This window comes from Rattus norvegicus, chromosome 1, assembly GCF_036323735.1.
Source record: "Rattus norvegicus strain BN/NHsdMcwi chromosome 1, GRCr8, whole genome shotgun sequence".
NCBI classification, from domain to species: Eukaryota; Metazoa; Chordata; class Mammalia; order Rodentia; family Muridae; genus Rattus; species Rattus norvegicus.
In genome coordinates this window covers 164,487,718-164,515,639 of record NC_086019.1, presented here as the reverse complement: position 1 = coordinate 164,515,639, position 27,922 = coordinate 164,487,718, and the positions used below count along the sequence as shown (strand labels likewise).

Below are 27,922 nucleotides of genomic sequence, written 5' to 3'. Positions count from 1 at the left end.
AAAATATTCATATGCATAAAACAAATACATCTTTCAAAAAGATTTATTGGGTCTGGGGAGAGGACTCAGGGTTTAGAAGCATTTGGCTGTTCTTCCAGAGGATTCAGGTTCAATTCCCAGCACCCACACAGTAGCTCACCACTGCCTGTAATTCCATTTCCAAGGGATCTGTTGACCTCCTCTAGGTCCTCTAGGTACCAAGCACTCACAAAGACGTGCATGTAGACAAAACACTTAACACACATAAATCTCAAAAGAAAATTTAAAATAGCTATTTTATTTTTGTGTGTTTCAGTTAATCTTTATTTGTATGTGTATGGGTGTTTAGCCTGCAAGTATATCTGTGTACCATGGTCAGAAAAAGATGTCAGATTCTCTGGTACTGAAGTTACAGACAGTTGTAAGGTATACTGTGAGTGCTCGAAATCAAACCTAGGTCTTTTGGAAGAACAGCCACTGTCTTTTTTTTTTTTTCCCCATCTTTATTAACTTGAGTATTTCTTATTTACATTTCGATTGTTATTCCCCTTCCCAGTTTCCTGGCCAACATCCCCTAACCCCTCCTCTTCCCCTTTTCTATGGGTGTTCCCCTCCCCATCCTCCCCCCATTACCACCCTCCCCCCAACAATCACGTTCACTGGGGGTTCAGTCTTAGCAGGACCAAGGGCTTCCCCTTCCACTGGTGCCCTTACTAGGCTATTCATTGCTAACTATGAGGTTGGAGCCCAGGGTCAGTCCATGTATAGTCTTTGGGTAGTGGCTTAGTCCCTGGAAGCTCTGGTTGCTTGGCATTGTTGTTCATATGGGGTCTCAAGCCCCTTCAAGCTCTTTCAGTCCTTTCTCTGATTCCTTCAACGGGGGTCCTGTTCTCAGTTCAGTGGTTTGCTGCTGGCATTCGCCTATGTATTTGCCATATTCTGGCTGTGTCTCTCAGGAGAGATCTACATCCGGCTCCTGTCGGCCTGCACTTCTTTGCTTCATCCATCTTATCTGGTTTGGTGGCAGCCACTGTTCTTAACCTCTGAACCATCAAAGCTTTTTGTAGAAAGCAAGCTGGGTTAGTGAGATGGCTGAGTGAGTAAAGACATTTCAGCCAAGTCAGATGACCTGAATTCAATCCCTTCAACCCACAGAATGGAAGAAAAAACTGACTCCTCCTCTAAGTTGTTCTCTGACCTTCACATACTTACGAACCCATGGGCATAGGTGTACACATACACACACACACACACACACACACACACACACACACACACACAATGTAATTTAAGGGGAGTGGGGGAATGAATCAGTTTGGAAAGATGGCTCAGTGGGTAAGGTACTTACTATTTAAGCATTAGGACTTGAGTTCAGATTCTTAGCACCCATGTTTTAAAAAGAAAAAGAGCCAGGCATGATGGTGCACACCTTTAATTGCAGCACTGAAAAGCAGAGACAGTAGGATGCTCAGTCACTGGCCAGACAGTCTAGCCCAATTAGAGAACTCCAGGTTTAGTGGAAGTCCCTGCTTTGAAAAATAAGGTAGGGGCTGGGGATTTAGCTCAGTGGTAGAGCGCTTATCTAGGAAGCGCAAGGCCCTGGGTTCGGTCCCCAGCTCCGAAAAAAAGAACCAAAAAAAAAAAAAAGAACCAAAAAAAAAAAAAAAAAAGAAAAATAAGGTAAAGAGACAGAGAGAAACATTTAATATCAACTCTGGATGGGCACAGACACAGACAGACAGATACACACACACACACACACACACACACACACACACACACACAGTTGTTGCAGTGAGGAAATTCCGTAGGGTAATGGAATTACTCTGTAATTGACGTGGTGGTGTTTACAGTATATGCAGGGAGCAGAGGAGGCCCTGAATGAGTGAAGTCCTGAGTGAAATGTGTGCTGTTGACATGGACACAGCCTCAGAAACCAGGAAAAATGTCAAAACCTTCCTCTGGTCTGACATTTAATCACACTGTGAGCCCCAAGATTATCAGCCAGAAAAACCTTGTTGTGGTGTGGCTCAGTCATGAGATTAGCCGAAAGACACCAGATTGCAGGGGGAAAAACTGCAGAATTAAATCGACCTGTATACTTTTAAGAAGGACTATGGGTTCCATCAAAATTGATAAAATCCAATCCAAGCACGAGAAGCTTCTACATGAAAAGCACAACTCTAGGAAGAAAGAGACACAGAAAGCTGATGACCCCTGCACAAGACAGGTCAACAAATCAGTTGAAGAAGGACAGATCGTTCATCAGACTGACAGATGGAAAACTTTGATGCTGCTGTTGAAGGAAAGTGATGCAATTACTTCATATCAACAGAATGTCATAGGACATTTGGATTGTTAAGTTAATGGGCTGATAACTGCTCCTGTGGTAAAAAAAAATTAAACTGTGTACAAGTTTTTAGATTAGACAAAAAGGGGGAAATGTTGCAGGATATTTGATCACACTGTGAACCTCAAGACTGTGTTATTTACTGAGGAAAAAAATGTTTCTAGCTGTGGTGTGGCTCAGCCTTTAGCACACACCTTTAATTCCTCTGGCTTTAATACAGACGTTCCCTTAGTTTGCACCTTTAATTCCAAACAATGAAGACAAGGTTAGTTTGTAGAAGGAACCACCCTATGTTTGAAAGTGATACCTAATTGAGTGGCAGAACAAGTGATCAATCAGAGAAAGATTTGACAGAATGAGTCAGAGATAGGATATGCCCAACTCTCATAAGAAGAGAAAGGAAATGAAAGCTACGTAAGAGAGGAGTGCAGAGAGAAAGAAAAAAAGAAAGAGTGCAGTTTTTAACTGGGACAGTGATATCAACAGAGGTTTCAAAGAGAGAACAAGCCAGACACAAAACAAGCCAGAGAATGAGAAGCCAGAAGATTAGAATAGATTGCCAAAGTTAGTATGAGGCCAAGCAGAGGTATGTCAGAGGCTGAGAGAAGCCAGATTGAATCAGTCAGCTTGGAAAGGAGTTTGAGGCAGAACTGCTGAGTTGAATCAGCCAACCAGAGATCAGAAAGAGCTAAGAATGGGTGAGCTTATTCAGCAGTAAGTCTCAGTGACTGAAAGCATTCTAGGCCTAATTAAGATCGACTGGATAAGATTGACTAGAGGCTAGAAGCTTCCAGGACTAGGTCTAGGTTAGCAGACTAAGCAGTAAGCCTTGGAGACAACAATTACTTCAGGAAATAAAGGTTACCTTTATATTGCGCGTAAATGTGGATAGTATATGCAGGAAATGTTTACCACAGCTCTCTTTTAAAGTATTTATGGCCTGAAGACTGCTCCCCTACGGAGACTGCTTCAATGAGATCAGCCTCCTTTATCAGCTGTATACCATTAAACCCTGCCTCCTTCTTTATCTATGTGTATGTAATAACACACCTCCTTGTTTAGCTGTGTGCAATAATCCTGCCTCTCTATTCAACTATACATAACAAACCGCTGAGCTTTTAGGAGGGTTGTAATCTCTCCTGTAGAGTGCAGACCACCTGATGCCAGTTTTCTGGTGGTATTGTCTACTCATCATTCCCTACCCACCCCAATCAGGTCCATCCCTGAAGCTATGCTGGATGTGGCAACTATTCGTTGTGTTAAAAATTAATAGAATTATATTAAAGTCAATTTGATTGCTATTACTTTAAAAATAATATTTAAGGGGTTGTAGAAATGGTTTAGCAGTGACGAGCACTTATTGCTCTTACAGAAGACCAGGGTTCAGTTCACAGGGTGTATAACAATCATCTTCAACTCCAGTTCCCGTGGATCTGATACTGTCTTCTAGCCTCTACAGGTACTGCTGTGCACGGTGCACAGACACACATACAGACAAAACACTTACACATAAAATAAAAAATAATTAAGATGGTAAATCTTGTCATTTGTATAAGAATTTATAAATAAATAAATGAACTGGCCATCCACAGTAATATGACAAGCGGTACAATGATAGCAGTTAACATTTACTGAGTGCTTTCCATGAGCAAGTGCCTTATCCTATCCAACTATGATCATAATCCTATAATCTTTTACAAATGGGAAGTCTAAGCCTAGAAAGGTCAAGTGTCTAGCTCAAGATCACATAGCTACTAACAGAAATTGAATGCAAGCTCAGGTGCTGGCACTTCAAAGTTCAAGTTCTTTACTACATCATAAAATAGAAATTGGCCAGGATAACTACCTGGGCCAGTCTTGTTAACCTAAGCTTGGAACTAGAGATAGTCACATTTTAAGAGGATACATTGTGATACTTAATGTAGCAGATTACAAAGTGAAACATGAAAACTATTCTTATAGAAGAAATTTACATGTGTAAATTAAGCTATTATTACATTATCTGCCTTTGGAACTCAGCTCAAATCAATTCACTTAAAAATAAAGAAAAAGGGGGTTGGGGATTTAGCTCAGTGGTAGAGCGCTTACCTAGCAAGCGCAAGGCCCTGGGTTCGGTCCCCAGCTCCGAAAAATAGAAAAAATAAAGAAAAAAAGCAAACGAGAGACAGTTTTTGATCATTACACAGAAAGACACACACACACACACACACACACACACACACACACACACACACACACACCTGCCAGCCCTATCCATGGCTCCTGCTTCCATCAGTTCAATTTCAATGTTGCCTCCAATGTTGCAGATGTAACTGCAACAGCCTCTTTGCTGGTCGTTATTCTGAATTCCTAAGGAGTTATCATGTTTACTCTGAGCAAAGGACTCCCCACTTCCTCTCAGAAACAAACATCATCCTGTCTCACACCTACAAATGGCTGCTACATAAAACCACCTTCTTCATTACCAGAATAGGCCTCTCCCCTATTCTCTCTCAAACACATTCATATTCAGGAGAACACTCCTTAGAAGCCATAATTAACACAAAGTGCAAGAGTGGGAAAGGCAACAGTGTTCTAACTTGGCAGGAAGCTACAGTGTAAGCAAGAATTCTCTAGTTGGTGATAGAAGGTAACAAGCACTGATTACAGAAGAAATGTCCAGGCCATCAGACAGAGACTACTGAATATTTAAACTGAATGGTCAGCACTATTTACCAGGGTCTTCATCCCCACAGAATGGGTTAAATGGCTCCAATCTATCAAAAAGTATAAAGTAAAAAAGGAGTTTAAAAGCTCACTCCCTGAAAGACAACCGTCTGACTATGGGCTCTTAAGCTGAAACTGTAACATGCAAATGTAAAGGGCACAGAACCTGACACCAGCAGGCACTTTTTGTTTTGTTTGTTTAGACCAAGTTTTTAAAAATTAGTACTACATGTATTTACTGGGCGTGGGGATATGTGATGGTGGAAGGCGAGAATCAACTCCTAAAAGCTGTCCTCTATGATCTCCATGTGCATACTCTCCTGCAGACACACACACACACACACACACACACACGAAATTTTTTAATTAAAGTAAAAGCCCTGCCTATTATTCACTAATAATAAACATTATTAGTCATCAAAAAGAATTTTTTTGAGAAAAGTTTTCACTATTAGCTCTCTATTTGTCCTGGAACTCACTATGTAGACCAGATTGACCTCGAACTCACAGAGATCCACCTGCCTCTGCCTCCTGAGTGTTGGGACTAAACATTTGTACCATCATGTCTAGCACTAAAATAAAAAAAAAAAAAAATAGATTCCTAAGTCGCTAGGGTTTCTATCAGTTTTACTATTCTAATAATAATAACCAGAAAATTTACAAATTCCTGTTTCTTTCTGAATCAAAGATAAGATTATATTATAAACAATGAAGATTGAGAAATGGGGTTTTTTTATACCCTGATACTCCACCCCCAAAAATCTATAAATGCTGCAAGAAAAAAATACAATTCTTCGTTTGTTTTTGTGGTAAGACTTACTTTTATTTACTATTGTTAACTTTGTATGTGTGCCTGTGTGTAAGCATAAATACATGAGTGGTATCTGCCAAGGCCAGAGACATTGGGTCCCCCTGGAACTAGCATTATGGCAATCAGGAGCCACCTGATGTGGGTGCTGGGACTCCACCTCAGGTCCTCCGCAGTGTGTGCTCTTAACCACTCAGGTAGCTCTCCACACTGGTTTTTCTTCTTTTGGGGGGAGGGGACTGTCTGTTTTTAGACAGGACCTTGTGCTCCCACTGGCCTCAAAATCATTATTAACTGAAAATAACATCCTTGAACTCCTGACCCTCCTGCCTTCATCCCATAAGTGCTAGGGTTACAGGCATGCCATCGCCATGCCCAGCTAAGAAATACAACTCTTTAAGATGCACATATGAGGGGGTTGGGGATTTAGCTCAGTGGTAGAGTGCTTGCCTAGCAAGTGCAAGGCCCTGGATTCAGTCCTCAGCTCCGGAAAAAAAAAAAAAAAGAAAGAAAATGAAAGATGCACATATGAAACCAGGCATAGTGGCGTACGCCTATAATACCAGCACTCGAGAGGCAAAGGCAGGCGAATCTCTGTGAGTTCAAGGCCGGCCTGGTCTTCAGCACTAGCTGAAAGACAGCCAGGGCTGCCCAGAGAAAGTCAGTCTTGAATCTCTACCCCCAAATGCACCTAACAGCCAATTATATCCATTCATCTTTTAGACTCATAAAACTAACATTTTTATAAAAGCTCTCAACTTTGAGAAGTGACTATAATTGCTTCTTCCTTTACCCCTGATATATCTGACAAACTGTAGAGAAAATCCAAAGTATTTTTTCTATCACAACTCCTGTCATATTTTTATTTTCATGTCAAGGATCAAACTGACATGCTAGGTAAGTATGTTACCAGCATAACTAAACCCCAAGTCCTTGTATTACAGTTAACTGTGCTTTCTTTCTTACATGTCTTATCCCCCACTGATCCGAACCTCCATATATGTAGTCATGTGTGTCTATTTAAATTAATTGAAACAAAGTAAAATTAACTTTCAGTTCCTGGATCTCATTTCCATATTTCATGTACTAAAGAGCCACACTCAGCAGGTGACTGTCAATCAGACAACACAAATATAGATATTTTGATCATTGCAGAAATTCTACAGGGCTCTGTCTAGTCTGTATGTAGTTACTGAGGTTCAATATAGAAGTCAGTCTACAAAAGCTACATTTAACTCGTTTCTGTACCCCAGCATCATCCCACAGTAAGTCCCTAGTAAAGGCTGTTTAGGAATGACACTAGGTACACAGCTTGCCCACACACCACCCAGGATTTATTTCCAAAAACTAGTAGCTTTCACAGACTAGAGTCAGCATAATAATGAACCAACATTCCAATGTAGGGGGAAATTGTAGGAGCCAAAATTAGAGGTAATCAAAAACATGTACTCAGTCCCTCTCCCAAGCCAAAATGCTACTATTTATTGTGAAATTTGATTAGGAAAGTGGCTTATTTCTTGTTTTAGGTTCGGCATATAACTAAACTACAAATGATTCTGAAAGGAATTTTAAAATATTTGAACAAAATCACAACTCAGAGTTGAGAATAGTGACTTATACCTGTAGTTCCAACATTTGAGAAATGAGGCAGGCCTTGGCTACATGAGAACCTGTCTCAAAAAACAAACAAAAAGGTTAAGAAATCCAGAAAGAATGGGAAGTTGCAGGCTGGAGGGATGGCTCAGCAGTTAAGAACACTGACTTCTCTACCAAAGGACCTGAGTTCAATTCCTAGTACTCACATGGCAGCTCGAAGCTGTCTGTAACTCAAGTTCCTGACTCTCTCACACAACCATGTAGGCAAATCATGGGTGAGTGAGTGAGTGAGTGAGTGAGTGAGTGAATGAATGAATGAATGAATGAATGAATAAATAAATAAATAAATAAATAAATAAATGTATGTATGTATGTATGTATGTATGTATGTCCTGGTTAAAGGTTTGAGGATATGATTTGGAAAGTAAGTTAGTTTAAATTGACTGGAACAACATATAAGAAAGGCGCAAGAGATTTGTTTGCAAAGTAAACTAAGGGGGTGGGGGTGGGGGTGGGGGTGGGGGTGGTGATGGTATAAATTTTATCCTACAAATTGCAAAAGAATATTCTTTGTATTTAACAAAGCTCAGGGAAAAGCAATAAAAAAGATACACCTGGGAGAAGTGAGACAATATGTAGGTAGTTCAATCAGGAAGTTGCTTTTAAAAAAAGTACACGAGACAGGGCCCATCTGATGCAGTTTTCAAGGCAGCCTATTTTAGATGAGTCTTCCTCTGTTAGTCTACGCCTCCCAAAGCTATAATGCCACCATTTAATTAGAAAACACAACGACAAAACCAACTGTTTAGTCAATTCCATAAACTAAAAAGTTAACTGTACTCCTTTGTTCAACAGCCATTCCGAATTCCTAACTAAAACAGCTCACTTTTCTTTCTTCCACAAAACACAGTTTTAGAAAAGCAATCCATCCAGAGAGCACATCTGTGCAGTGTACAACAAGTGTAAACAATTTAACAGGCACTTAATGAAACATTTCCTAGTCTTTATTGGGCAAAATTCTAACATGGCAACATCAGGTTGCAAATTGACATTTTTAAATTAGGGTTTTTTTTGTCTTTGGGTTTTTTTTTTTAAATAATATGAACATGCTGATTTTAAATCCCATCTGGCTACATGGTGCAGCTGCCATGAATAAATTTCCAATTAAGCACATGGTTGAAGCATTCAGAACTGCCATGTGCCATCAACTGCAACAGTATGAATCCAGAAGCCCTTATATACCCAGGCTAATAGAAGAGGATTTCTTAGTCTGTCCTAGAAAGGAAGGGACATACAGGTAAATGAAAAGACAGATCTCATAATTTTAAATACATGGATCTTACTTTCACTATCTCTTCTTTGAAAGGCAGTAGCTGGCCTATCTTGCACATTTCTTTAGCTTACCAAGTTTGCATGTCTCTATCCTCCTGGTCTTATATCAACAAAAACCTAAAGGTAAAGCTAAAACTGGGGCTGGAGAGATGGCTCAGTGGTTAAGAGCACCGACTGTTCTTCCAGAGGTCCTGAGTTCAATTCCCAGCAACCACATGGTGGCTCACAACCATCTGTAATGAGATCTGATGCCCGCTTCTGGTGTGTCTAAAAACAGCGACAGTGCACTTATATAATAAATAATTTTTTTTTTTTGGTTCTTTTTTTCGGAGCTGGGGACCGAACCCAGGGCCTTGCGCTTCCTAGGTAAGCGCTCTACCACTGAGCTAAATCCCCAGCCCCAATAATTTTTTTTAAAACAAAAAAAAAGGTAAAACTGGTTTCGATTCCAACCCTGGGAGTAGTAGCACATGCCTGTAATCCTACCACTCAGGAGATTAATCAATCAATATAAATAAATAGGAACATAGTTCAATGGTAAAACACTTGCCCAACACCCCGGAGGTCACAAGCTTAATGTCCAGAACAGCCAATCAGCAAGTAAATTCTAACTCAGTCTTTCACGAGTGTATGTGAATCTGGGCACATTTTTTTCTTCTTCAAGCTGTATTTCCTCAAATATAAAATAATACCTAACCTTGTACAGCTGTGGAAAGGATCAGAGAAAACGTACATAAAGCAGCTGAGATATATCTGGATCCTACAGGGATTTAACAGATGGTAACTAGTTTAATATTTCCTTTGTATCCAAATATGACTTGTACTTAGAAATTATATGCACCTTAAGCTTAAAGGTTAAAATTTTATTTTAGTCCAATATGGTGTCCCACCCCTTTAACTCTAGCACTCAGGAGGCAGAAATTTTTTTATTTGTTTATACATACATACATACATACATACATGTATACATATATATGCATACATATATATACACACACATGTACATATAAAAAGCAAGAGATACAGTTTTGCTACATAAACCAGGCTAGAAGACAACACATCATGTATGTGAAGTTGGTCTCAAGTTCACAATCACTTTGCCTCAGCCTCTTGAGTAGAGCTTTAGGATTACAAAATGCACCCCTGAACCTGCCCTAAATGTTGCCCTAAATCTATAGTTGCCCTCCTCACTGAGGCAATAATGGATTCATGGATGAAGAAGTGACGGTATCACAAGTCATCACAGAAGCTTGAAGTTGAAGAAAGGGTGGGAAGGTATCCGTCTTGGTTTCCACTGCTGTGAAGACTATGGCAACTGTTATAAAAGAACACATTTAATTGGGGGTGGCAGTAGATGGCCAACACAAAATAAACTCAACGGCGTTTTTGTATATTTTTGGCCTCATATTGTTTTGTTTGGGCATTTTTTTGTCTTATTAGTCTTTTGTTTGTATATTATGGTTTCTGATTTTGTGGTTTTATGGGGTTTGATTTGTCTATGTATGTCTATATGTGTATTTCTTGTGCTTTTTCATTCTTGCTGTTTTTTTAATTCTGGTTTGTTTGTTTGTTTGTTTGTTTGCCTGTTTGTTTTCTAAGAGAGAGAAAGAGGTGTAGAATTGGATGGAGTGGGCAGGATCTGGGATGAGGGAAGGGAAACTGACCAGAATACATTGTATGAATTTTCAATTAAAAAAGAAAGAAGGTGGAGGGAGAGGTTACAAATCATATATGGAAAATAAACCAAAATACATAAGTAATAAAATTAAATATATATGCATGTACCCCCCCACACACACACACACGGGGTTGGTGGGGTGGAGGGAGGATATGACCAGGACAATAAATGATAAGTACTTTACCTGGGCTGAAACAACACGTAAGAAAGAATTAGTATTTGGGGCTAATAATACAGGTAGAATTCAAATCATAAAAGAGCCTCTTGCAAGGTAAACTTTCAAATATTCCAAAGAAATTACTTCTTCGAATATATACAATCTTTGCATAGTAATCATTTAGTAAAAATGTACTATTTCACAAGTTGTTTATATCTATCTAGGCTTATCTCCTAAGCAGGGAAGATATTGCGGGACTGTTGTAGAGAAATTTTAACCCAGTCACATTTCTGCTCTGGCAGGAGATCACATCCAAAGAAATAGATTTGTCTGATCAAATGTAGACACACCACACACTTTAATCCCTCTGGTTGGAATACAGACATGCCCTTAGAACACACCTTTAATCCCAAACAATGTAGGTAAGGTTAATTAATGGAAGGAAGCAGCCATGTTTGAAAGTGATACCTAATTAAGGGGCAGACAAAGTGACAAATCAGAGAGATTTGACAGAATGAGTCAGAGATAGGATATGCCCAACTCTTAAGAGAACAGCAAAGGAAAGAGAGGAGACTTAAAAGATCTGTGCAGGGAGCTAGATAGATTGTTCAGTCGTTGGGCGTACTGGTTGCTCTTCCAGAGGACCCAGATTCATCTCCCAGCACCCATATGGCAGCTCACAACTGTCTGTAACTCCAGTTCTAGCATAAACACATATCTACAAGCAAAAGCATCAATGCAAATGAAATAAAAATAAATTTATAAAAAGAGAGAGAGCAGCACAGTGAGAAAATCATTCTCAGTTCAGTCAGCTCAGTTGAGTGGAGTTGAGTTTGATGCTGTCAGTTGGGAATTAGTCAGTTGAGAGGCAATGCAAAGGAGTTGAGTTCATGGCAGTTCAGTTTGTGAAGCTCAGAGGCAGATAGGTTACAGGCAAAGACAGAACAAGCCAGAGAATGAGAAGGAGCAGAAGATTAGAAAAGATTACCAGAGTGTGAGGATAAGCAGAGCAACTCAGTCAGAAACCAAGAGAAGCCAGTTTGAATCCATCAGCTTGGAGGGCAGTTTAGGCCAGAACAGCTCAGTTGAACCAGCTAGCCAGAGTTCAGAAAGAGCTAGAAAGGGTGAGCTTATTCCACAGTAAGCCTCTGAGAGGACAATTACATCAGGTAAATAAAAAATGCATTTACAGTCTGTTGTACAGATAAGAAACAAAACTCCAGAGACACTAAAGGTTACAATTTCTCATGTATACTAAGAACCATTATCCTATTTGGTTTCTCAGAAACTAATTCTGTATTTTCTTTCTTCAATTATATATACTTTCCTTTCTGTCCATATGTTGAATATTACCTGAGACTGATCAAATATTTTAAATCTCTGTAATTTCAAGGATGACTATGAATCAAAAGATATACTACCAGTGAAAGGAAGAAGGGTGTTTGTAGGGACCATGACCAAATGAGAAGACATTGCCTCTCCTTTAGCAAAGCAAGAATAATGGCTTGATCTGATCTGCCCTAAGTTAGAGAAAGTAATAAAGTCTGAATGTAACAACAGAGTAAGCCCCAACTATGAACAAATGAGAACAGAGGACACAGGAGGATCAAACATGGAAGGCAGTATGGGAGTTGCAGGCATTCATCTCTCTGGAGAGTACAACCAGGTACAGTCTTCCTGGAGAACATTAGCAAATGGTTTGTTCATGCAATGAACTAAGGAAACAATTCAACTGTTAAGTACCAACATCCTTACAAACTTAACAATTCAACTCCTATTGTCTTTATTATTTATCCTAAGACAGCTATCTAAAATATAGACCACACAAGAATGGTGGTACACGGGGTTGGGGATTTAGCTCAGTGGTAGAGTGCTTGCCTAGCAAACGCAAGGCCCTGGGTTCAGTACCCAGCTCCGAAAAATAAAAAAAAAAAAGAAAGGAAAAAAAAGAAAAAAAAAAAAAAAAGAATGGTGGTACACACTCGTAATCCTAGCACAAGGAAGCTGAGATACAGGACGGGAGTTAGATTAGACATTGTCTCAAAATAAAGCAAGCATATGAACCAAATGCTTATGGACATATGGACATATTGACAACCAAAGATGTTTATCACAGTGTTGCTGGTAATATCCAAAGAAAAGAGAACAGTCCAAATATATAACAACAAGTTTACCTGGCCAGGCTTCAATGACACTTACATGTAATCCCAACACTCAGGAGGCTGAACCAAATGGTCTGAAAGTTTAATGCCAGTCTAGGCAACATGTCAAGACCCTGTCTCAAGAAATAAACAGCACACAGGAGAGAGACACAAAGACAAATACAACAATCGTACCATGTGATGCAATAGCATATACCCAATAAAACTGACTATGTTCAATTTTCTTTTTGCTTTTATTTCCCAAAGATGATGTAATTTTATACCCCTATGTCCTGAAACTAGAAGTAGACCAGGCTGACTCTAAACTCACAGAGATAGACTGCCTCTGCTTCCCAAGTGCTGAGATTAAGAGCATGTACCACTGCATCCTGCAAAATCCATTCAGTGATTCTGAATGGAACTGAAGCAAATATTAAACATAGATCCTCTGAGAGGTCAGGGCTAATTTGAAGGCTTAGCTGCACAAACGTTGCCTAACAGCAATACAACTAACCTTTATTTGAATATATACCACGTGACAGGCACTGTGGCTAGAGATTTATAAACATTCTCTCTGGCATCCCACTCTGACACTCGCCAATGATTGCACTTAGAAGACTTGAAAAGTAGAAATCTTAAGATGGAGACCAGTCTGGGTAATACAGTGAGACTTTGTCCAAAACAACACTCTGATCTCATAGTATCCTTAAAGGTAAGCATTACAATGCTATTGAGTTATTTATTTTTAGGAAACACTGACTTATCTAGGATAATTCATAGAGACATGATAAAGTTTAACTTGGAATATAGATCTATACAGCTATAAACTGTTGAGAGAGTGGCAATCAACCCAGTCCCTCTCTGGGCTATAACTGAGGCCTAGGCCCCTGCCATGTCCTGCTTTCTCTCCAGCTCTACTAGAATTCCCAGCTAGAAAAGAGTAGGTCAGAACTACTACCTAACACCCTTTTAAAAAGTCTCCAGTGACAGAGATGAGGATGTACTGGGCCACTACAGAAGAAAGCAGGGTTTCCGCAGGTTTTCCAGATCCCACCCTGACCAAACCTTGTATTTGTAGGGATGCATCCTCCAGGAGGGCAAGCACTTTGCTTAAGTCTGATTTGGGGTTGGGGATTTAGCTCAGTGGTAGAGCGCTTGCTGAGCTAAATCCCCAACCCCGAGACCTCAGTCTTAATAACAGCACAAAACTAAGACTAAATTTGCTACGTAGTTATGGAAGTGCAGAACTATGACATGGAGTGTTGACTGCTCCAAACCACCACTATGGAGGGGCTGTGATCTTTCCAAAGCCTCACACTGTGCCTGTGCAGAGAGGCTGCTATAGGAAGATCAGTAAGTCCCACATGGTCCCTTGCAAAGGTGACTTTGCCTTTCCTCCCTGTCCCTAAACAAAGCACTAGTCCCTGTCCCCAAAAAGCTGCTGATGAGGCTTGGAACACCTAAGTCAGGAACTGTGCTGCCACGCTGAGCAATTTCACCAGGCTACCTTTAACGTCACGTTCAAGGGGTACAGCCCCCCAACCACTGATCTCTGCACACCAGGAATTTACTAACAACAGAATCTCAGGCAGAGGGCTTAGGATTCAGCTGTCATTACAACCTGGAGTGCCCTCCCCCAAAGCAAATTAAGAAAAAGGGATCAACAACAATAAAGTTGGGAGAAATCACACTTCCTAATCCTAAAACTTACTACACTATAATACAGTGTGGTACTGTAAAGAGACACAAAGCAATAAACTAGAATTAGAGTCCAGAAATTAATCTACACAGTTATAGCCAAAGTGTCAATACCAATCCAAAAGGAAAGAATACTCTTGGTCAGTCAGTGGTGGTGAATACCTTTAGTCCCAGCACTTGGGAGGCAGAGGCAGGCAGATCTTTGAGTTTGAGGCCAGCCTGGTTCAGGACAACCAGGGTTACACAGAGAAACTTTGTCCCCAGGGAAAGGAAAAAAAATTCATAACAGCTTCATTTATAATAGAAAATTAGGACAATCATCCCAAATAGCCTTCAACAGATGAATGGCTACACCATCCCTCTATATCCTTATGTGGGAATGCTACTCAGTGACAAAAAGGAACAAAACAGGGACTGGAGGCAGCTGGCACGGCACCATGTTACTATCTGATTAAGGAAGGAGGCTCTCCCTTGGATGCCTAGCAACACCTACCCCAAAAAGAACAAAACAAAAATACACGCAATAACCTAGGTGAATGTCTCAAGGACACCATGCTTTGTAAAGTCACTCTCAGAAGTTAATAAACTACATGATTCCATATATGCATCATTCTGAGAGGACAAAATTATACAGATAAAGAATATATGTGTAGTTGCCAGAGGACAAGGACAGGGCGGGGTGAGAAGAAAGGTATGGTCATAAACATAAATGATGTAGTACAAGAGAGTTTCCTTTTGGTGGTAGAACATGTCAGTATCTTTAATTGTGGTAATATATACAAGAGATAAAACTATACAGGACTATACTATATGATTACTATACATATGATTACACAGAAAAATGGTAAAAGGTGAATAAAGTTGGTGGTCCATTTAATCATATTTCACTGTGTCATATATCTAGCTTTAGTATTATTTCACTTTGTTTATGATGTCACAATGGGAAAAGAATAGAAAGGACCCTGTGTACTGTCCTTCAAGGGCTGGGAATTGAACACAGGCCTTTGTATGGGATAGGCAGGAACTTCACCACTAACCTATACCCAAGCCTTTCTATGTACTATTTGATGCAACTTCCTTTAAATTTATAATGGTTTAAAAATAAACATATTTTCTTTAAAAAGTCATACAATTCAACCAACACTTGAGTACCAACAGTATGTCAAAACAGTATGACAAAACACTGTGTAAGAGTTAACTATTTTCTCTAACATAACAATTATAATTAACTGAATTTATTACTAACACAATTAGGTACATATATACCTAATTATATCCTAAAGGGAGGTGCAGTATAAAGTCTGAGTTTGTTTCTGTCAGCTTTTCTAACCGTGCAGCTTTGTGGAGGTCACTTATTCTAGAAGCTTCTATTGCTGTGATAAACAGAATGACCAAAAACAACCTGGAGAGGAAAGGGTTTATTGGCTTACAGTTTACAGCCTATCACTGAGAGAAGTCAGGGCAGGAATTCAAAGCAGGGACCTCAGAGGAGTGCTTCCCATGAATATGTCTCAACCTTTTTCTTATACCAGCAGCACCAGGTGGTCCTGTTCCCATGGCTCGGCCCTCCCACATCCCACATGAATCATTAATTCAAAAAAAAAAAAAAAAAAAAGCAAGCCCCATGAGCTTGCCTACAATCTGATGGAGACTGACAAGAAAACTAACCAGAACATCACTTTTCTTTTTTTTTTTTTTTTTTTTTTTTTTTCGGAGCTGGGGACCGAACCCAGGGCCTTGTGCTTGCTAGGCAAGCGCTCTACCACTGAGCTAAATCCCCAACCCCAGAACATCACTTTTCTAACCTGAAGTTTCCTCACCTGTAAAATGGAGAATATGGGTATAATACCTTTCTTAGAACTATAATATGAATTAAAACAAAGGAAACAGCTGGCCAAACTATAAAGCATTGTGCAAATGCTAGTTACTACATTCCTTACTCTTTAAGGAGAGAGGTTTCAGAAATGTATTTGAGTCTACTTTATAAACAGCAGTATTCTCAATGCTCCGAAACAGAGACTGCATTTTCTTTTGGACCTCAAACAATCAAAACAGTTCCCCGAGAAGGCTTATAAAAACAATACCACATTAAACACTGGTGATTTGTTTTAAAAGCTGGCATGCAATTAAGAGGATTCCGCTGTTTCACCATGCTCCTGTGGCATCCAATTAAGTAATAACACGAGCAAGGAGCTCTTAATTATGGAGGGAAACTTCCACAAGTCAGTGACAGGTGTGCAGGGCTCAAGCTGCGATCAAAATAGTTGACTACAGCATTAATTCCTCCCTTTCCTTTTTCCCAAAGACACTTTACTTTGCATGTAATTAGCTGAAATGTAAACCAGACCAAACGACTGCTGTATTTCAGGCTTTATTACCTTTTATCACGTTAACTTCCACCAATTGGGTTTTAAAGGATTAACACCAAAACAGATGGTTCAAACCCATCATAAGTGAGCTTCAGTGATCAGAAATTATAATGGCCAGACTAAATTTATACTCATCACTGAGATGTACACCATCTTTCCCTAAATAGTGCCTATTGTAAACAGAAATTATCCCACTCTTCATTTTCATGTACTTTGTAAATGACCTTAAAAATAAAACCATCTTCAAGGGGATGCCTCCCCCCCACCCCCCCAGAGCTGGGGACCGAACCCAGGGCCTTGCGCTTCCTAGGCAAGCACTCTACCACTGAGCTAAATCCCCAACCCCCCCTTTTTTTTTCTAATTTGTCTACCTTTCCCCAAAAATTTAAAACAGTTTCTGTGAAAATAAACCAAACATCTAACAATTCTTTATATTTTAAATTATAAATAAATTGTAGTAGTACTTAAGAGCCACATAAAGTACATTCCTCAAATAGAAATCAGAAAAATAATGTCCCCACAGTTTGATTACCCTAAGTTCAAAATCTGACTTTTGAAAGAGATGAACTTTACAGGGATTGATAAAACTATTCATGTTAAACCTAAATATACAAGATGATAGCGATGCCACGAAAATACTCACTGGTTCAAAAGTCATCTTCAAGCATCTCCTTGACTGCCAAAGGAAAGGAGCTCCTGAAAGATCAGACGCCCAAATTTGGTTTTGGAAAAACTCTTGAGAAATGCATGCATAGTTAACACAGAATGAGTCATTATGATAAGAAAAACCCAGCACTGGGCTTCAAGGACCAGTCCGTGGCATTCCAGTCAAGCGGTTATTGAGTAGCCACTCTATCAGAGGACTGGGAGATGATGATTAAAGGGAGACATATTAACAACACAGTGCCTCAAGCATTACCAATGGCAAGCAGCGACACAGAAGCATGAAGAGAAACAGTAAACCTTACCTGGAAAAGAGAGCAACAGCTTTACTGAGGAAGTAAGGCCAAGTGGAGAGAGGAACAGGAGCCATTTGAACAGAAACAAAGACTCGAGTAAAGATGTAGCAATAGAAAAGTAAACACTGAGTAGCAGGGACTACAAATGACTTGGCAGGCTTGGCTGAGGCGTGATCTTGGCAGCACTGGGGGAAATGAAAGCTGCTGTCCAGACAGAGATGCTAAAGACTGAGCTAAAGCAGCCGCTGTGGGGATGGAGAAGGGAACAGATCTGAAACATGCTGAGGTGATGATACCTGCCCAGCTTAGTTATGGAGGACAGGAAGACAACAAAACTCTTGGCCTGGGTGAGAAAGCCGTGTCTCACTGAGGTAAGAAACAGGAAGAGAAGGTTTAGATTATAACCTTTAGAAAGATAAACTTGGTAGTTTAGTTTAGTTTAAAGATATCCTTGTGATTTTAAACCAGTCATTTCATACTTCAAATCCAGTTTCTCAGTTGACAAAATGGCATTTACATCTACGTCAAGGGTCCTGGTGAAAATTAAATAAAATAATGGAAGGAAGAGGGTTATAAAAATCATTGTCTGCTAGCAATGACTCAGGAAGACTGCTAATAGTATCCATTTTTCCTCCCCCATCCTCATTCTCTGCCAAGATTTAACTGGGCACAAGCAACTTTGCCAGAAACTACTTTCCCCAGTAGTATTTACAACTAGGTAAGTCACAGTTCTAAATATAATGAATGGAATGCCAGAAAAACTGAATACACCCTCTGGCTCATTAGAAGTAAGAGGTTGTAGAAATTGACCCAGATCCTAATGGATGTTAACCACATATTCTACCAATGAGCTACACTATCAGTTCTCCACTCCTTCCTTAGAGAACTATATACACCCTTCTCTTTCTTTTCCCTTCCCGGAAACTAGAAGGTGAATGTGTTCATAAGCTGCCTGTGACAATGCAAAGAAAAGTAATGGGAAAGAAAGATGGAGGTTCCCTGGATGACTTCAAGGAGCAGAACCTCTGACTACTTGGCAATAACCACCTTACTTCTGAGTGTTACATAAAAGATGACGTTCTACACTTTCTTAGCCACTAATTGTCTGGGTCTCTGTTTCAGCAGTTAATCTGAACTCTTAACTACATATCATCAATGCTTAAAACACCTGCAAAGGGGGCTAGTAAGATGGCTCAGGGGGTAAAAGTGCTTACTGAACAAGCCTGGTGAACTGAGTGAGAGCCTTCAGAACCCAGGTAAAGATGAGAATAAAGAACTGACTCTGTAAAATTGTCCTCTGCCCTCCAAGGCATAACATGGCATGCCTGCCCCTAACACACACACACACACACACACACACACACACACACACACACACACACACACGCATACTTACACACATACATTTTAAATTTAAAATCTGTAAGAAAAACAACCAAGATCTATTTCAGAGCCCTAAAAAGTTCACTAGTCATTCATGCCGCCATTAAGGAGGTGCATTCATGAGTATGTGAGTGCACATGCGGGCACACACACACAATGAAATGAGCTGAATTAATACATACTAAGCCATAGAGCAGGCCCAGAACTGTAGCCAACTATTCAAGATTCAGAGCTGTGGGGCTGGGAAGATGGCTCAGCAGTTAACTGTGCCGGCTGCAAAGGACTGAAGTTTGGGTCCCAGCACCCACTCCAGATGGTTCACAACCACCTACAACTATACCTCCAGGAGATCAGAAGGCACCCTCCTCTGGTTTCCAAAGGCACCTGTGCATACGTGAGCACACACAATTCACACAATTTTTTTTATTTTTATCTTTTTTAAGGATTCAAAGATCCCAAGTTGGGCGTAACCACCTTTAATTCAAACACCTGGAAGGCAGATCTCTGTGAATTATAGTTCAGTCTGATCTACATAGAAAGTCCTGAGCCAGCCAGGTCTACAGAGGGAGGCCCCACCTCAAAAATAAAACAAAACAAAACAAACAAAAACCTAACTTTTACAATATGAACAGATTACTTAATAACAAACAAATCTACAAGCAGGAACAAGAAAAACTGCTGGCAGTCTTGGGTGAGGAATAACGTACCTGAACATAACAAGCACATCGAACTAAAATAAGCGATTAGAAATTCTCAAATATTTCAAACTATAGTCATATGCAAAAATAGTGCAGAACAAGCCTGCTGGAACAGCAGGTTGTGGGGCTCTGACTGTATTCAGAGGTAAAGTGCCTAGAAGTTAAATCGGTGCAAATGGCTTCTACTCGAGAATGAACTAGCCCATGATCTGTCTGATTCTGTTGAGCTGTTGTAATTAAAGCTCACAAATTTTCTATTTTAAAAGTAAAGGGATATGAGACATATATTTGCAGGACAGAAGATGAAAAGCACTTAAGCCTGGGGTGATATCACCCTGGGCATTAGCTATCTTTGACATCACCAAAGTGAACAAATAATTTCCAAAGGAACAAATAAATATAAGGAAACCTAGATTCTAGTCCCAGGTTCTTCACTTTTAAATTATATGTCCTTGAACAGATTGGTATTTGTCCACATTTCTGTTCCATATCAGTAGTATAAGAGCAGTAAAACAATGACAATCTCCTCCAATTCTATGAAATTCCAACATTTGTAAAATTTTTCATAGGATTTCTAAGTCTAAGTATGGTGGCACATACCTTTAATCCCAACACTTGGAAGACAGAGAAAGACAGGAGGACTCCCATAAGTTTAAGGCTATCCTGTGACTTCTAGGCCAGTCAGGGACATAGAACAAACTGTGTTTCAAAAAAATTATAATAAACTAAAAGATTAACTTCTATTACTTTAATGCCAATTTTAAAAACAAGCTTGGAGACTAGAGAAGCAATTCAGCCGTTAAGAGCTCTTGCAGAGAGCCCAAGTTTGGTTCCCATCACACATGCCAAGAGGCTCACAACTGCCTGTAACTCAAGCTCCAAGAGGGGTCAGACTTCCTCCTCTGGCTTCTACGGAACTGCACTCCTAGGCACATAACCCACATATGTATATAGCATAATTAAAAACAATAAACATTTCTTTTTTTTTTTTTTTGGTTTTTTTTTTCGGAGCTGGGGACCGAACCCAGGGTCTAGGCAAGCACTCTACCACTGAGCTAAATCCCCAACTCCACAATAAACATTTCTTAAAAGAGAGAGCTAGCAAGATTCCGAGTGGGATGTGTTAGCACGAGCACTTCTGGTGCTGGTGCTGCGGCAGGGCACCTGCTTTAAGTTAATCTCAAGGTAAACTCATTCTAGCTCAAATACCAGGCTAACCAGGCTTTACAGTACGGCCCTATAGCCCTAAAAGATGTGGGGGAGGGGGAGTGAGAGACAGGTAACACAAGAGCTCACAGAATACATTACTACTTCAATTTCTTCATTTAAAAAGCAGTTAAGAAAAATATGAGAAAACTAATTTGCCAGTGTCTTACTTTCTTTGCAGAAAACAAAACAAATCTGACAAGGCAATCAAAGGAGTTCATACAATTACATTCACCCAGACAGAAGGAAAGAAGTTTCTTCAAGTGCTACAGATGCTTAAATATGAACCCTCTATTTTTCTATTTATTCTTCTCTCATATATTACATCCCAACCAGTTTCCCCCTCCCTCCTCTCCTCAGAGCCGCCACTCCTCCTCCTCCAGATGCACTGCTCCTTTTCCCTTCAGAAAAGGGCAGGCCTCCCAGGGATATTAACCAAACATAGCATACCAAGTTGCAATAAGACTAGGCACATCCCGGGGGGTTGGGATTTAGCTCAGTGGTAGAGCGCTTGCCTAGGAAGCTCAAGGCCCTGGGTTCCGTCCCCAGCTCCGGAAAAAAAATAACCAAAAAAAAAAAAAAAAGACTAGGCACGTCCCCTCATATTAAGGCTGTACAAGGCAACCCAGAAGGAGGAAAACAGTCCCAAAAGCAAGCAAGAGTCAGGAACAGGCCCCACTCCCACTGCTAGGAGTCCCACAAGAAGACCAAGCTACACAACTATAACCGACATGCAGAGGACCTAGGTCAGTCCCACACAGGCTCCTTGATTGCCAGTTCAGTCTCTGTGAGCCCCTATGAGCCCTGTTTAGCTGATCCTGTGGTTTTCTTGTGGTATCTTTGACCTTCTGGCTCCTACATCCCTTTCTCCCCTTTGTCAGGACTCCCCAAGCTCTACCCAATGTTTGGCTGTGGGTCTCTGTATCTGCTTCCACCAGCTACGGGATGAAACCTCTCTAATGATTATGCTAGACTCCAAAAATCCTCTCTTATATGAAGATTTTAGACAGTTATCTTAAACTGGCTCAAATATTACACGTCATTATAATTAGGGTTAATGTCATTCTCAAATAGAATCAAATAGTGACCAAGAATGTTTCAGGAGAAAACAGAGGTTATAAAAGTAAACTAGCAATTCTGGCATTATCACTCTAATAATACCAGACTTAGCATCAACTCTTATACTCATGTATTCCTCCTAACCTTTACAGAAAATACTGTGCCAAATAATAAGTTCTCCTTTCAACCCTCAACACTGTCTTCTCTAACCTTTAACCAGCTCTTACAATTGATCTACCAGGAATTTTTGTGCCTTGGACTTAAAAAAGAAAGGCACACAGGAAAGGGTTTTTGTTGCTGGGTTTTTTTTGTTTTTGTTTTTGTTTTTGTTTTTTTCCGGAGCTGGGGACCGAACCCAGGGCCTAGCGCTTGCTAGGCAAGCGCTCTACCACTGAGCTAAATCCCCAACCCCAAGAAAACAATTTTTTAATATGTTTTTTAAAGTGTAAGTGTATTTTGCCTGAATGTGTGTCACACCATTTATGTGCCTGGTACCTAAGGAAACCTGAAGTGGGCATCAGATCCCGAGGCTAGAGTTACAGGTAGTCATGAATGCTGGGAATGGAACCCAGGTCCTCTGAAAGAGCAGCATGTGCTCTTAACTGCTGAGCCATCTCTCTGGCCTGGCCTAAATTTTTTTTTTTTTTCCGGAGCTGGGGACAAACCCAGGGCCTTGCGCTTCCTAGGCAAGCGCTCTACCACTGAGCTAAATCCCCAACCCCCCTAAATTTTTTAAAAGCTAATTCTTTAGCCTTTAAATTAAAGAATGCATTAGCCTAAATGAAAGAACCTATTTTCTATATAAACAAATACTATGACAAATTTCTAAGAAAATAGATTTGAAGCTCTCTCTAACCAACAGCTGAAAAGTATGATGGGAGAAAAAATAGAGAATTCGGAGCCAGAAGTCCTGGAATTTAGGGTCCAGATTCTGCACTCACGTTTTGTATAATTACCTCATTTCACTTCTTCTTACTTACAGAATGGATAAAAAAATAAAGTAGAAATATCGCATGGGCCAGCAAAATGGCTCAGCAGAGCAAAGTGTCTCCTATCACCCCTGACTGCCTGAGCTCAATCTCTGCAACTCACGTGGTGGAAGGAAGACTCCTGCAAGCTGTCTTCTAACCTCACATACAGTCCATACACATGGATTCACACACACACACACACACACACACACACACTCACACACACACACACTTGCTCTCACACGCGCACATACACACACACACATTCACACACACGCACACGCACACACATACACATGCATGCATGCACGCACGCACACACACATGTTCCCTCTCTCGTGCACACACACATTCACAAAAATAAATAAACACTTTAGACATAATGCATAGTAAACATGGTGGCATAGGCACGTACGCTCAGCACCTGAAAGGTGGAACTACAGAGCAAGAAAGATTTGATCTCACATAACGGAGGATGAGGTGTGGGAAGGAGGAAATATATAACATCTATTATGTAAGCCATTCATTTTCTGATTTTTTTTTTCAAGATAAGGTCTTGCTAGGTAGTACCTGGCTAGCTGATACTCACTATATAGCCCAAGATGGTCTCTAATTCAGGTCAGAATTCCTGTTACAGCATCCCAAGTTTATGCCACCACATCCGCATTCATATAAATTGTTTCTTAGAAAACATAATTAGGGCTGGAGAAATAGCTCAGTGGTTAAGAGCACTGGCTACTCTTCCAGAGATCCTGAGTTCAAGTCCCAGCAACTACATGGCTCACAACCACCTGTAATGAGATCTGATGCCCTCTTCTGGTGTGTCTGAAGACAGCTTCAGTGTACTCATATACATAAAATAAATAAATAAATCTTAAAAAAAAAGAAAGATATAATTATAGTGGTTAAGTTCATACCTTCATTAACTGTAAGACTATGTAAATTACTTCCTTTCTCTGAAACTCAGGTTTCTCTAAATGTGAATAATAAGGATTAAGACAAATATTTTATTTGGCACAATGCCTGGGAGACAGCACAGTATTAGCAGCATCATTATGATCACCTTTGGCTTATTGCTGAATATAATAAATATAAAAATAAGGAAGATAAAAATCAGTCCTGTTTGAAGAAACAAGGTAGTAAAATGAAAGTGTTCATTTGGGGGAAGGGTGGGTTCTGTTGTTGTTTTGACATAGGATCTTATCTTACACAGGCTGGCCCAGACTGTGCCTTCACAGTGATCCTTCAGTCTCAACACCCAAATGCTGGTATAAATATGTAACATAAAAATTCTTATAAAGAAAGAACTATACAAACACTGTTGCACATGAAGTTCTTACAACAAAGTAACTCACATGCATTCAAATGGGCCTGGTAAAACTCATTTCCTTAATCACTAAACTTCCTTTCTACAATGAGTATAAAAACAATGAGTAGAAGAGAGAGATCTAAATGTGCTATCTCAGAAATCATATAAAATGTAGACTTGTAAACTGCCTGGAAGTCAACAGTCATATCCTAATGCACACTAGAGAAAGCAACGACCCACAACATAATGCCGTCACGTTTAATAAAGAAAAAATGACTCCGCTGGAAAAATATGCAACGAAATCCAGAGCCCAGAGGGCTTCATACAGAAAAATCCTTAACCAATATATTAGAGCATTCAGATACATCAATAATTAAGCACGATGACAATCTGGGTTGATATCCCACTAAGGCAAAGTATCATCTGCATTGCCAAAACACTGCAAACACAATCAATTTTTAGGAAGCAATACCCTGGATATGACTGCATAAAATTAAGCCTTCTAATCTTCGAAAACAGATGCCCCATTTGCCAACCACCTGCACCTCTTTTTATGTAAATATACCAACATGTCTCACCTGGGGACACCACTGGATTTGTATGTAATAACTGTTAACTTCTGTGCATAAGCCTAAAATATTTAAAACTGGGGTTTCGATGTGAGTGTCCTCATTTAGACACTCTAGCTGCTAACTCATCGCTCTCTACAACCAACACTGCATACATTACCCAGGGTCTGAAGTTTTTCTAAACAGGGAACTTCTTCCTTCCTTATTCCATGGATCAAGGTTATACCAGTCCAAGTTCTACCTTACAAGTCCCCTTTGCCTAAGTCACATGTGCCCCTCTCCACTCCGCTCCACTCACTCCCTTTGACCACAGTTATGGTCATTCATCAAAATGTCCCCTTTACATACTTCAAGTGAAAATTTTAATACTCTTCTTAAGGTAGTTGGTAGTGAATTTTCACTAAACACCTACTTGAAGCACAAGTTATAGAATAATCCTAAATTATTTAGCGTTTTTCTACTTCAAATGCATTTTCATTCCCGTTATCTCATTTGATCCGTACTATCCATGGGAAGTCAACTACTATTATCCCCATCCCAAGTTTCAGAGAAAGTTGGTTGTCCCAAGAAACCCAAAGTAAGTAACATAGCCAGAATTTCAACCAAGTTCTTGTCATCACAAACCATTCCCCTTTCCACATACAGTCTCCTGACCAAGAAGTAGATGGTGAACCAGGTTTCTAAATTCCCCTTAAACAAATTAACTAACTACGGAAGCAAGCACCTAGAGAAAAATGAACTCTTACTAGTTTAATGGTGTCAACATGCAAAGATAATAGCACTAGAAAACACACATTTCTTTTGTTTTTTTGTTTGTTTTGTTTTTTTGTTTTTGTTTTGTTTTTGGGGTTTTGTTTGTTTGTTTTTGTTTTCATTTGGTTTCTCAAGACCAAGTTTCTCGGGGTTGGGGATTTAGCTCAGTGGTAGAGCGCTTGCCTAGGAAGCGCAAGGCCCTGGGTTCGGTCCCCAGCTGGGGGGGGGGGGGGGGAGGGGGGAGGGGGGAGGGGGGGGGAGGGGGGGACCAAGTTTCTCTGTGGTGTAGCCCTGGCTGTCCTAGAAATCACTCTATAGACCAGGCTAGCCTGGAACTCAGAGATCCACCTACCTTTGCCTTTGGAATGCAGGAATCAAAGGTATGTGCCACCACCACCTGTTGAAGAAACCCATTATTTTTTTTTAAGATGTATTTATTTGTTTTATAGAAGTACAGTGTAGCTGTCTTCAGACACACCAGAAGAGGACATCAGATCTCATTACATGTGGTTGATGGGAATTGAACTCAGGACCTATGGAAGAGCAGCCAGTGCTTTTAACCTCTGAGCCATCTCCCCAGCAAAGAAACCCATTTCTTTTTTTTTTTTTCTTTCTTTTTTTTTTTTATTAACTTGAGTATTTCTTATTTACATTTCGAGTATTATTCCCTTTCCCGGTTTCCGGGCCAACATCCCCCTATCCCCTCCCCCTCCCCTTCTTTATAGGTGTTCCCCTCCCCATCCTCCCCCCATTGCCGCCCTCCCCGAAACAATCACGTTCACTGGGGGTTCAGTCTTAGCAGGACCAAGGGCTTCCCCTTCCACTGGTGATCTTACTAGGCTATTCATTGCTATCTATGAGGTTGGAGCCCAGGGTCAGTCCATGTGTAGTCTTTAGGTAGTGGCTTAGTCCCTGGAAGCTCTGGTTGCTTGGCATTGTTGTTCATATGGGGTCTCGAGCCCCTTCAAGCTCTTCCAGTTCTTTCTCTGATTCCTTCAATGGGAGTCCTGTTCTCAGTTCAGTGGTTTGCTGCTGGCATTCGCCTCTGTATTTGCTGTATTCTGGCTGTGTCTCTCAGGAGAGATCTACATCCGGCTCCTGTCGGCCTGCACTTCTTTGCTTCATCCATCTTGTCTAATTGGGTGGCTGTATATGTATGGGCCACATGTGGGGCAGGCTCTGAATGGGTGTTCCTTCTGCCTCTGTTTTAATCTTTGCCTCTCTATTCCCTGCCAAGGGTATTCTTGTTCCCCTTTTAAAGAAGGAGTGAAGCATTCGCATTTTGGTAAGAAACCCATTTCTTTCTTTTTTTTTTTTTTTTGTTCTTTTTTTTCCGGAGCTGGGGACCGAACCCAGGGCCTTGCGCTTCCTAGGCAAGCGCTCTACCACTGAGCTAAATCCCCAACCCCAAGAAACCTATTTCTTAAATGAGAAAACTATTACAGCATCACTTGGAATAGTGAATCAGGAAGACGGAAGACAACATTTTCTGAACCCTCACCTTATACAAATAACACAGCTACCATATTATTACTGTAGAGTGAGTATTATCCTTACTTTGCAGATGAGCAATAAGGTTTATTCAAGCATTAATACTTTGTTCCCCAACAACAGATAAGAGGCTTATCAAAAACTACGCTATAGAGGCTAGAGAGATGGAAAGAACACTTTTTGCCATTCTTCCAAAGGACCTAGGTTCAGTTCCCACCACTCATATTAGATGGCTCAAAACTGCCTATAATTCAATTCCAGGGGATATGATGCCCTTTTCTTACCTCCGCAGGCACCTGCACACATGTGATACACTTACAAACAGTAATGGACATACACATATATGTAAACTTTAAAAACATAATAAAACTGCCTACTAAGCAGAGTCAAGATGTTTGAAAACAGACTTCCTAGTTCCCAGTATTGAGGTTTTTTGGGGGGTTTTTTGGGGGGTTTTTTGTTGTTTTTTTTTTGTTGTTGTTGTTGTTTTGTTTTGTTTTTTAAGAATTCCCAAAAAAGGAGCTGCAGAGATGGATAAACAGTTAAGAGCACAGATTGCTTTTCTAGAGGACTATATTCAACTCCCAGCACCCACATGTCAGCTCACAACTGTCTATAACTCCAGTTCCAGGGGATTCGACACCCACACTCAGAAAGACAGACATACACACAAAACCCCAATTCACATAAAATAATGTATTTTTTAAAAG

General features: G+C 40.2%; 1 protein-coding gene across 7 annotated transcripts in view; it reads right to left on the bottom strand.

The window, feature by feature from the left end:
* The window catches only part of Fam168a (family with sequence similarity 168, member A), a 146,096-nt gene that overhangs the window by 99,903 nt on the left and 18,271 nt on the right, over nt 1-27,922 (bottom strand). For 2 of the 7 annotated variants that reach the window (XM_039082504.2, XM_039082510.2), the window contains exon 2: nt 26,074-26,118. The exons of 2 other annotated variants lie outside the window; for them this stretch is intronic. Coding sequence is in view for 3 of the 5 variants with exons in the window: in XM_017589376.3 (XP_017444865.1) it covers nt 17,458-17,472 (15 nt within the window). In the remaining 2 variants the exon portion in view is untranslated. Of the gene's footprint in view, nt 1-17,457; nt 17,480-26,073; nt 26,119-27,922 lie in introns of those variants that run through there. 3 more of the 7 variants (XM_017589376.3, XM_039082512.2, XM_017589377.3) reach the window with 2 other exon arrangements.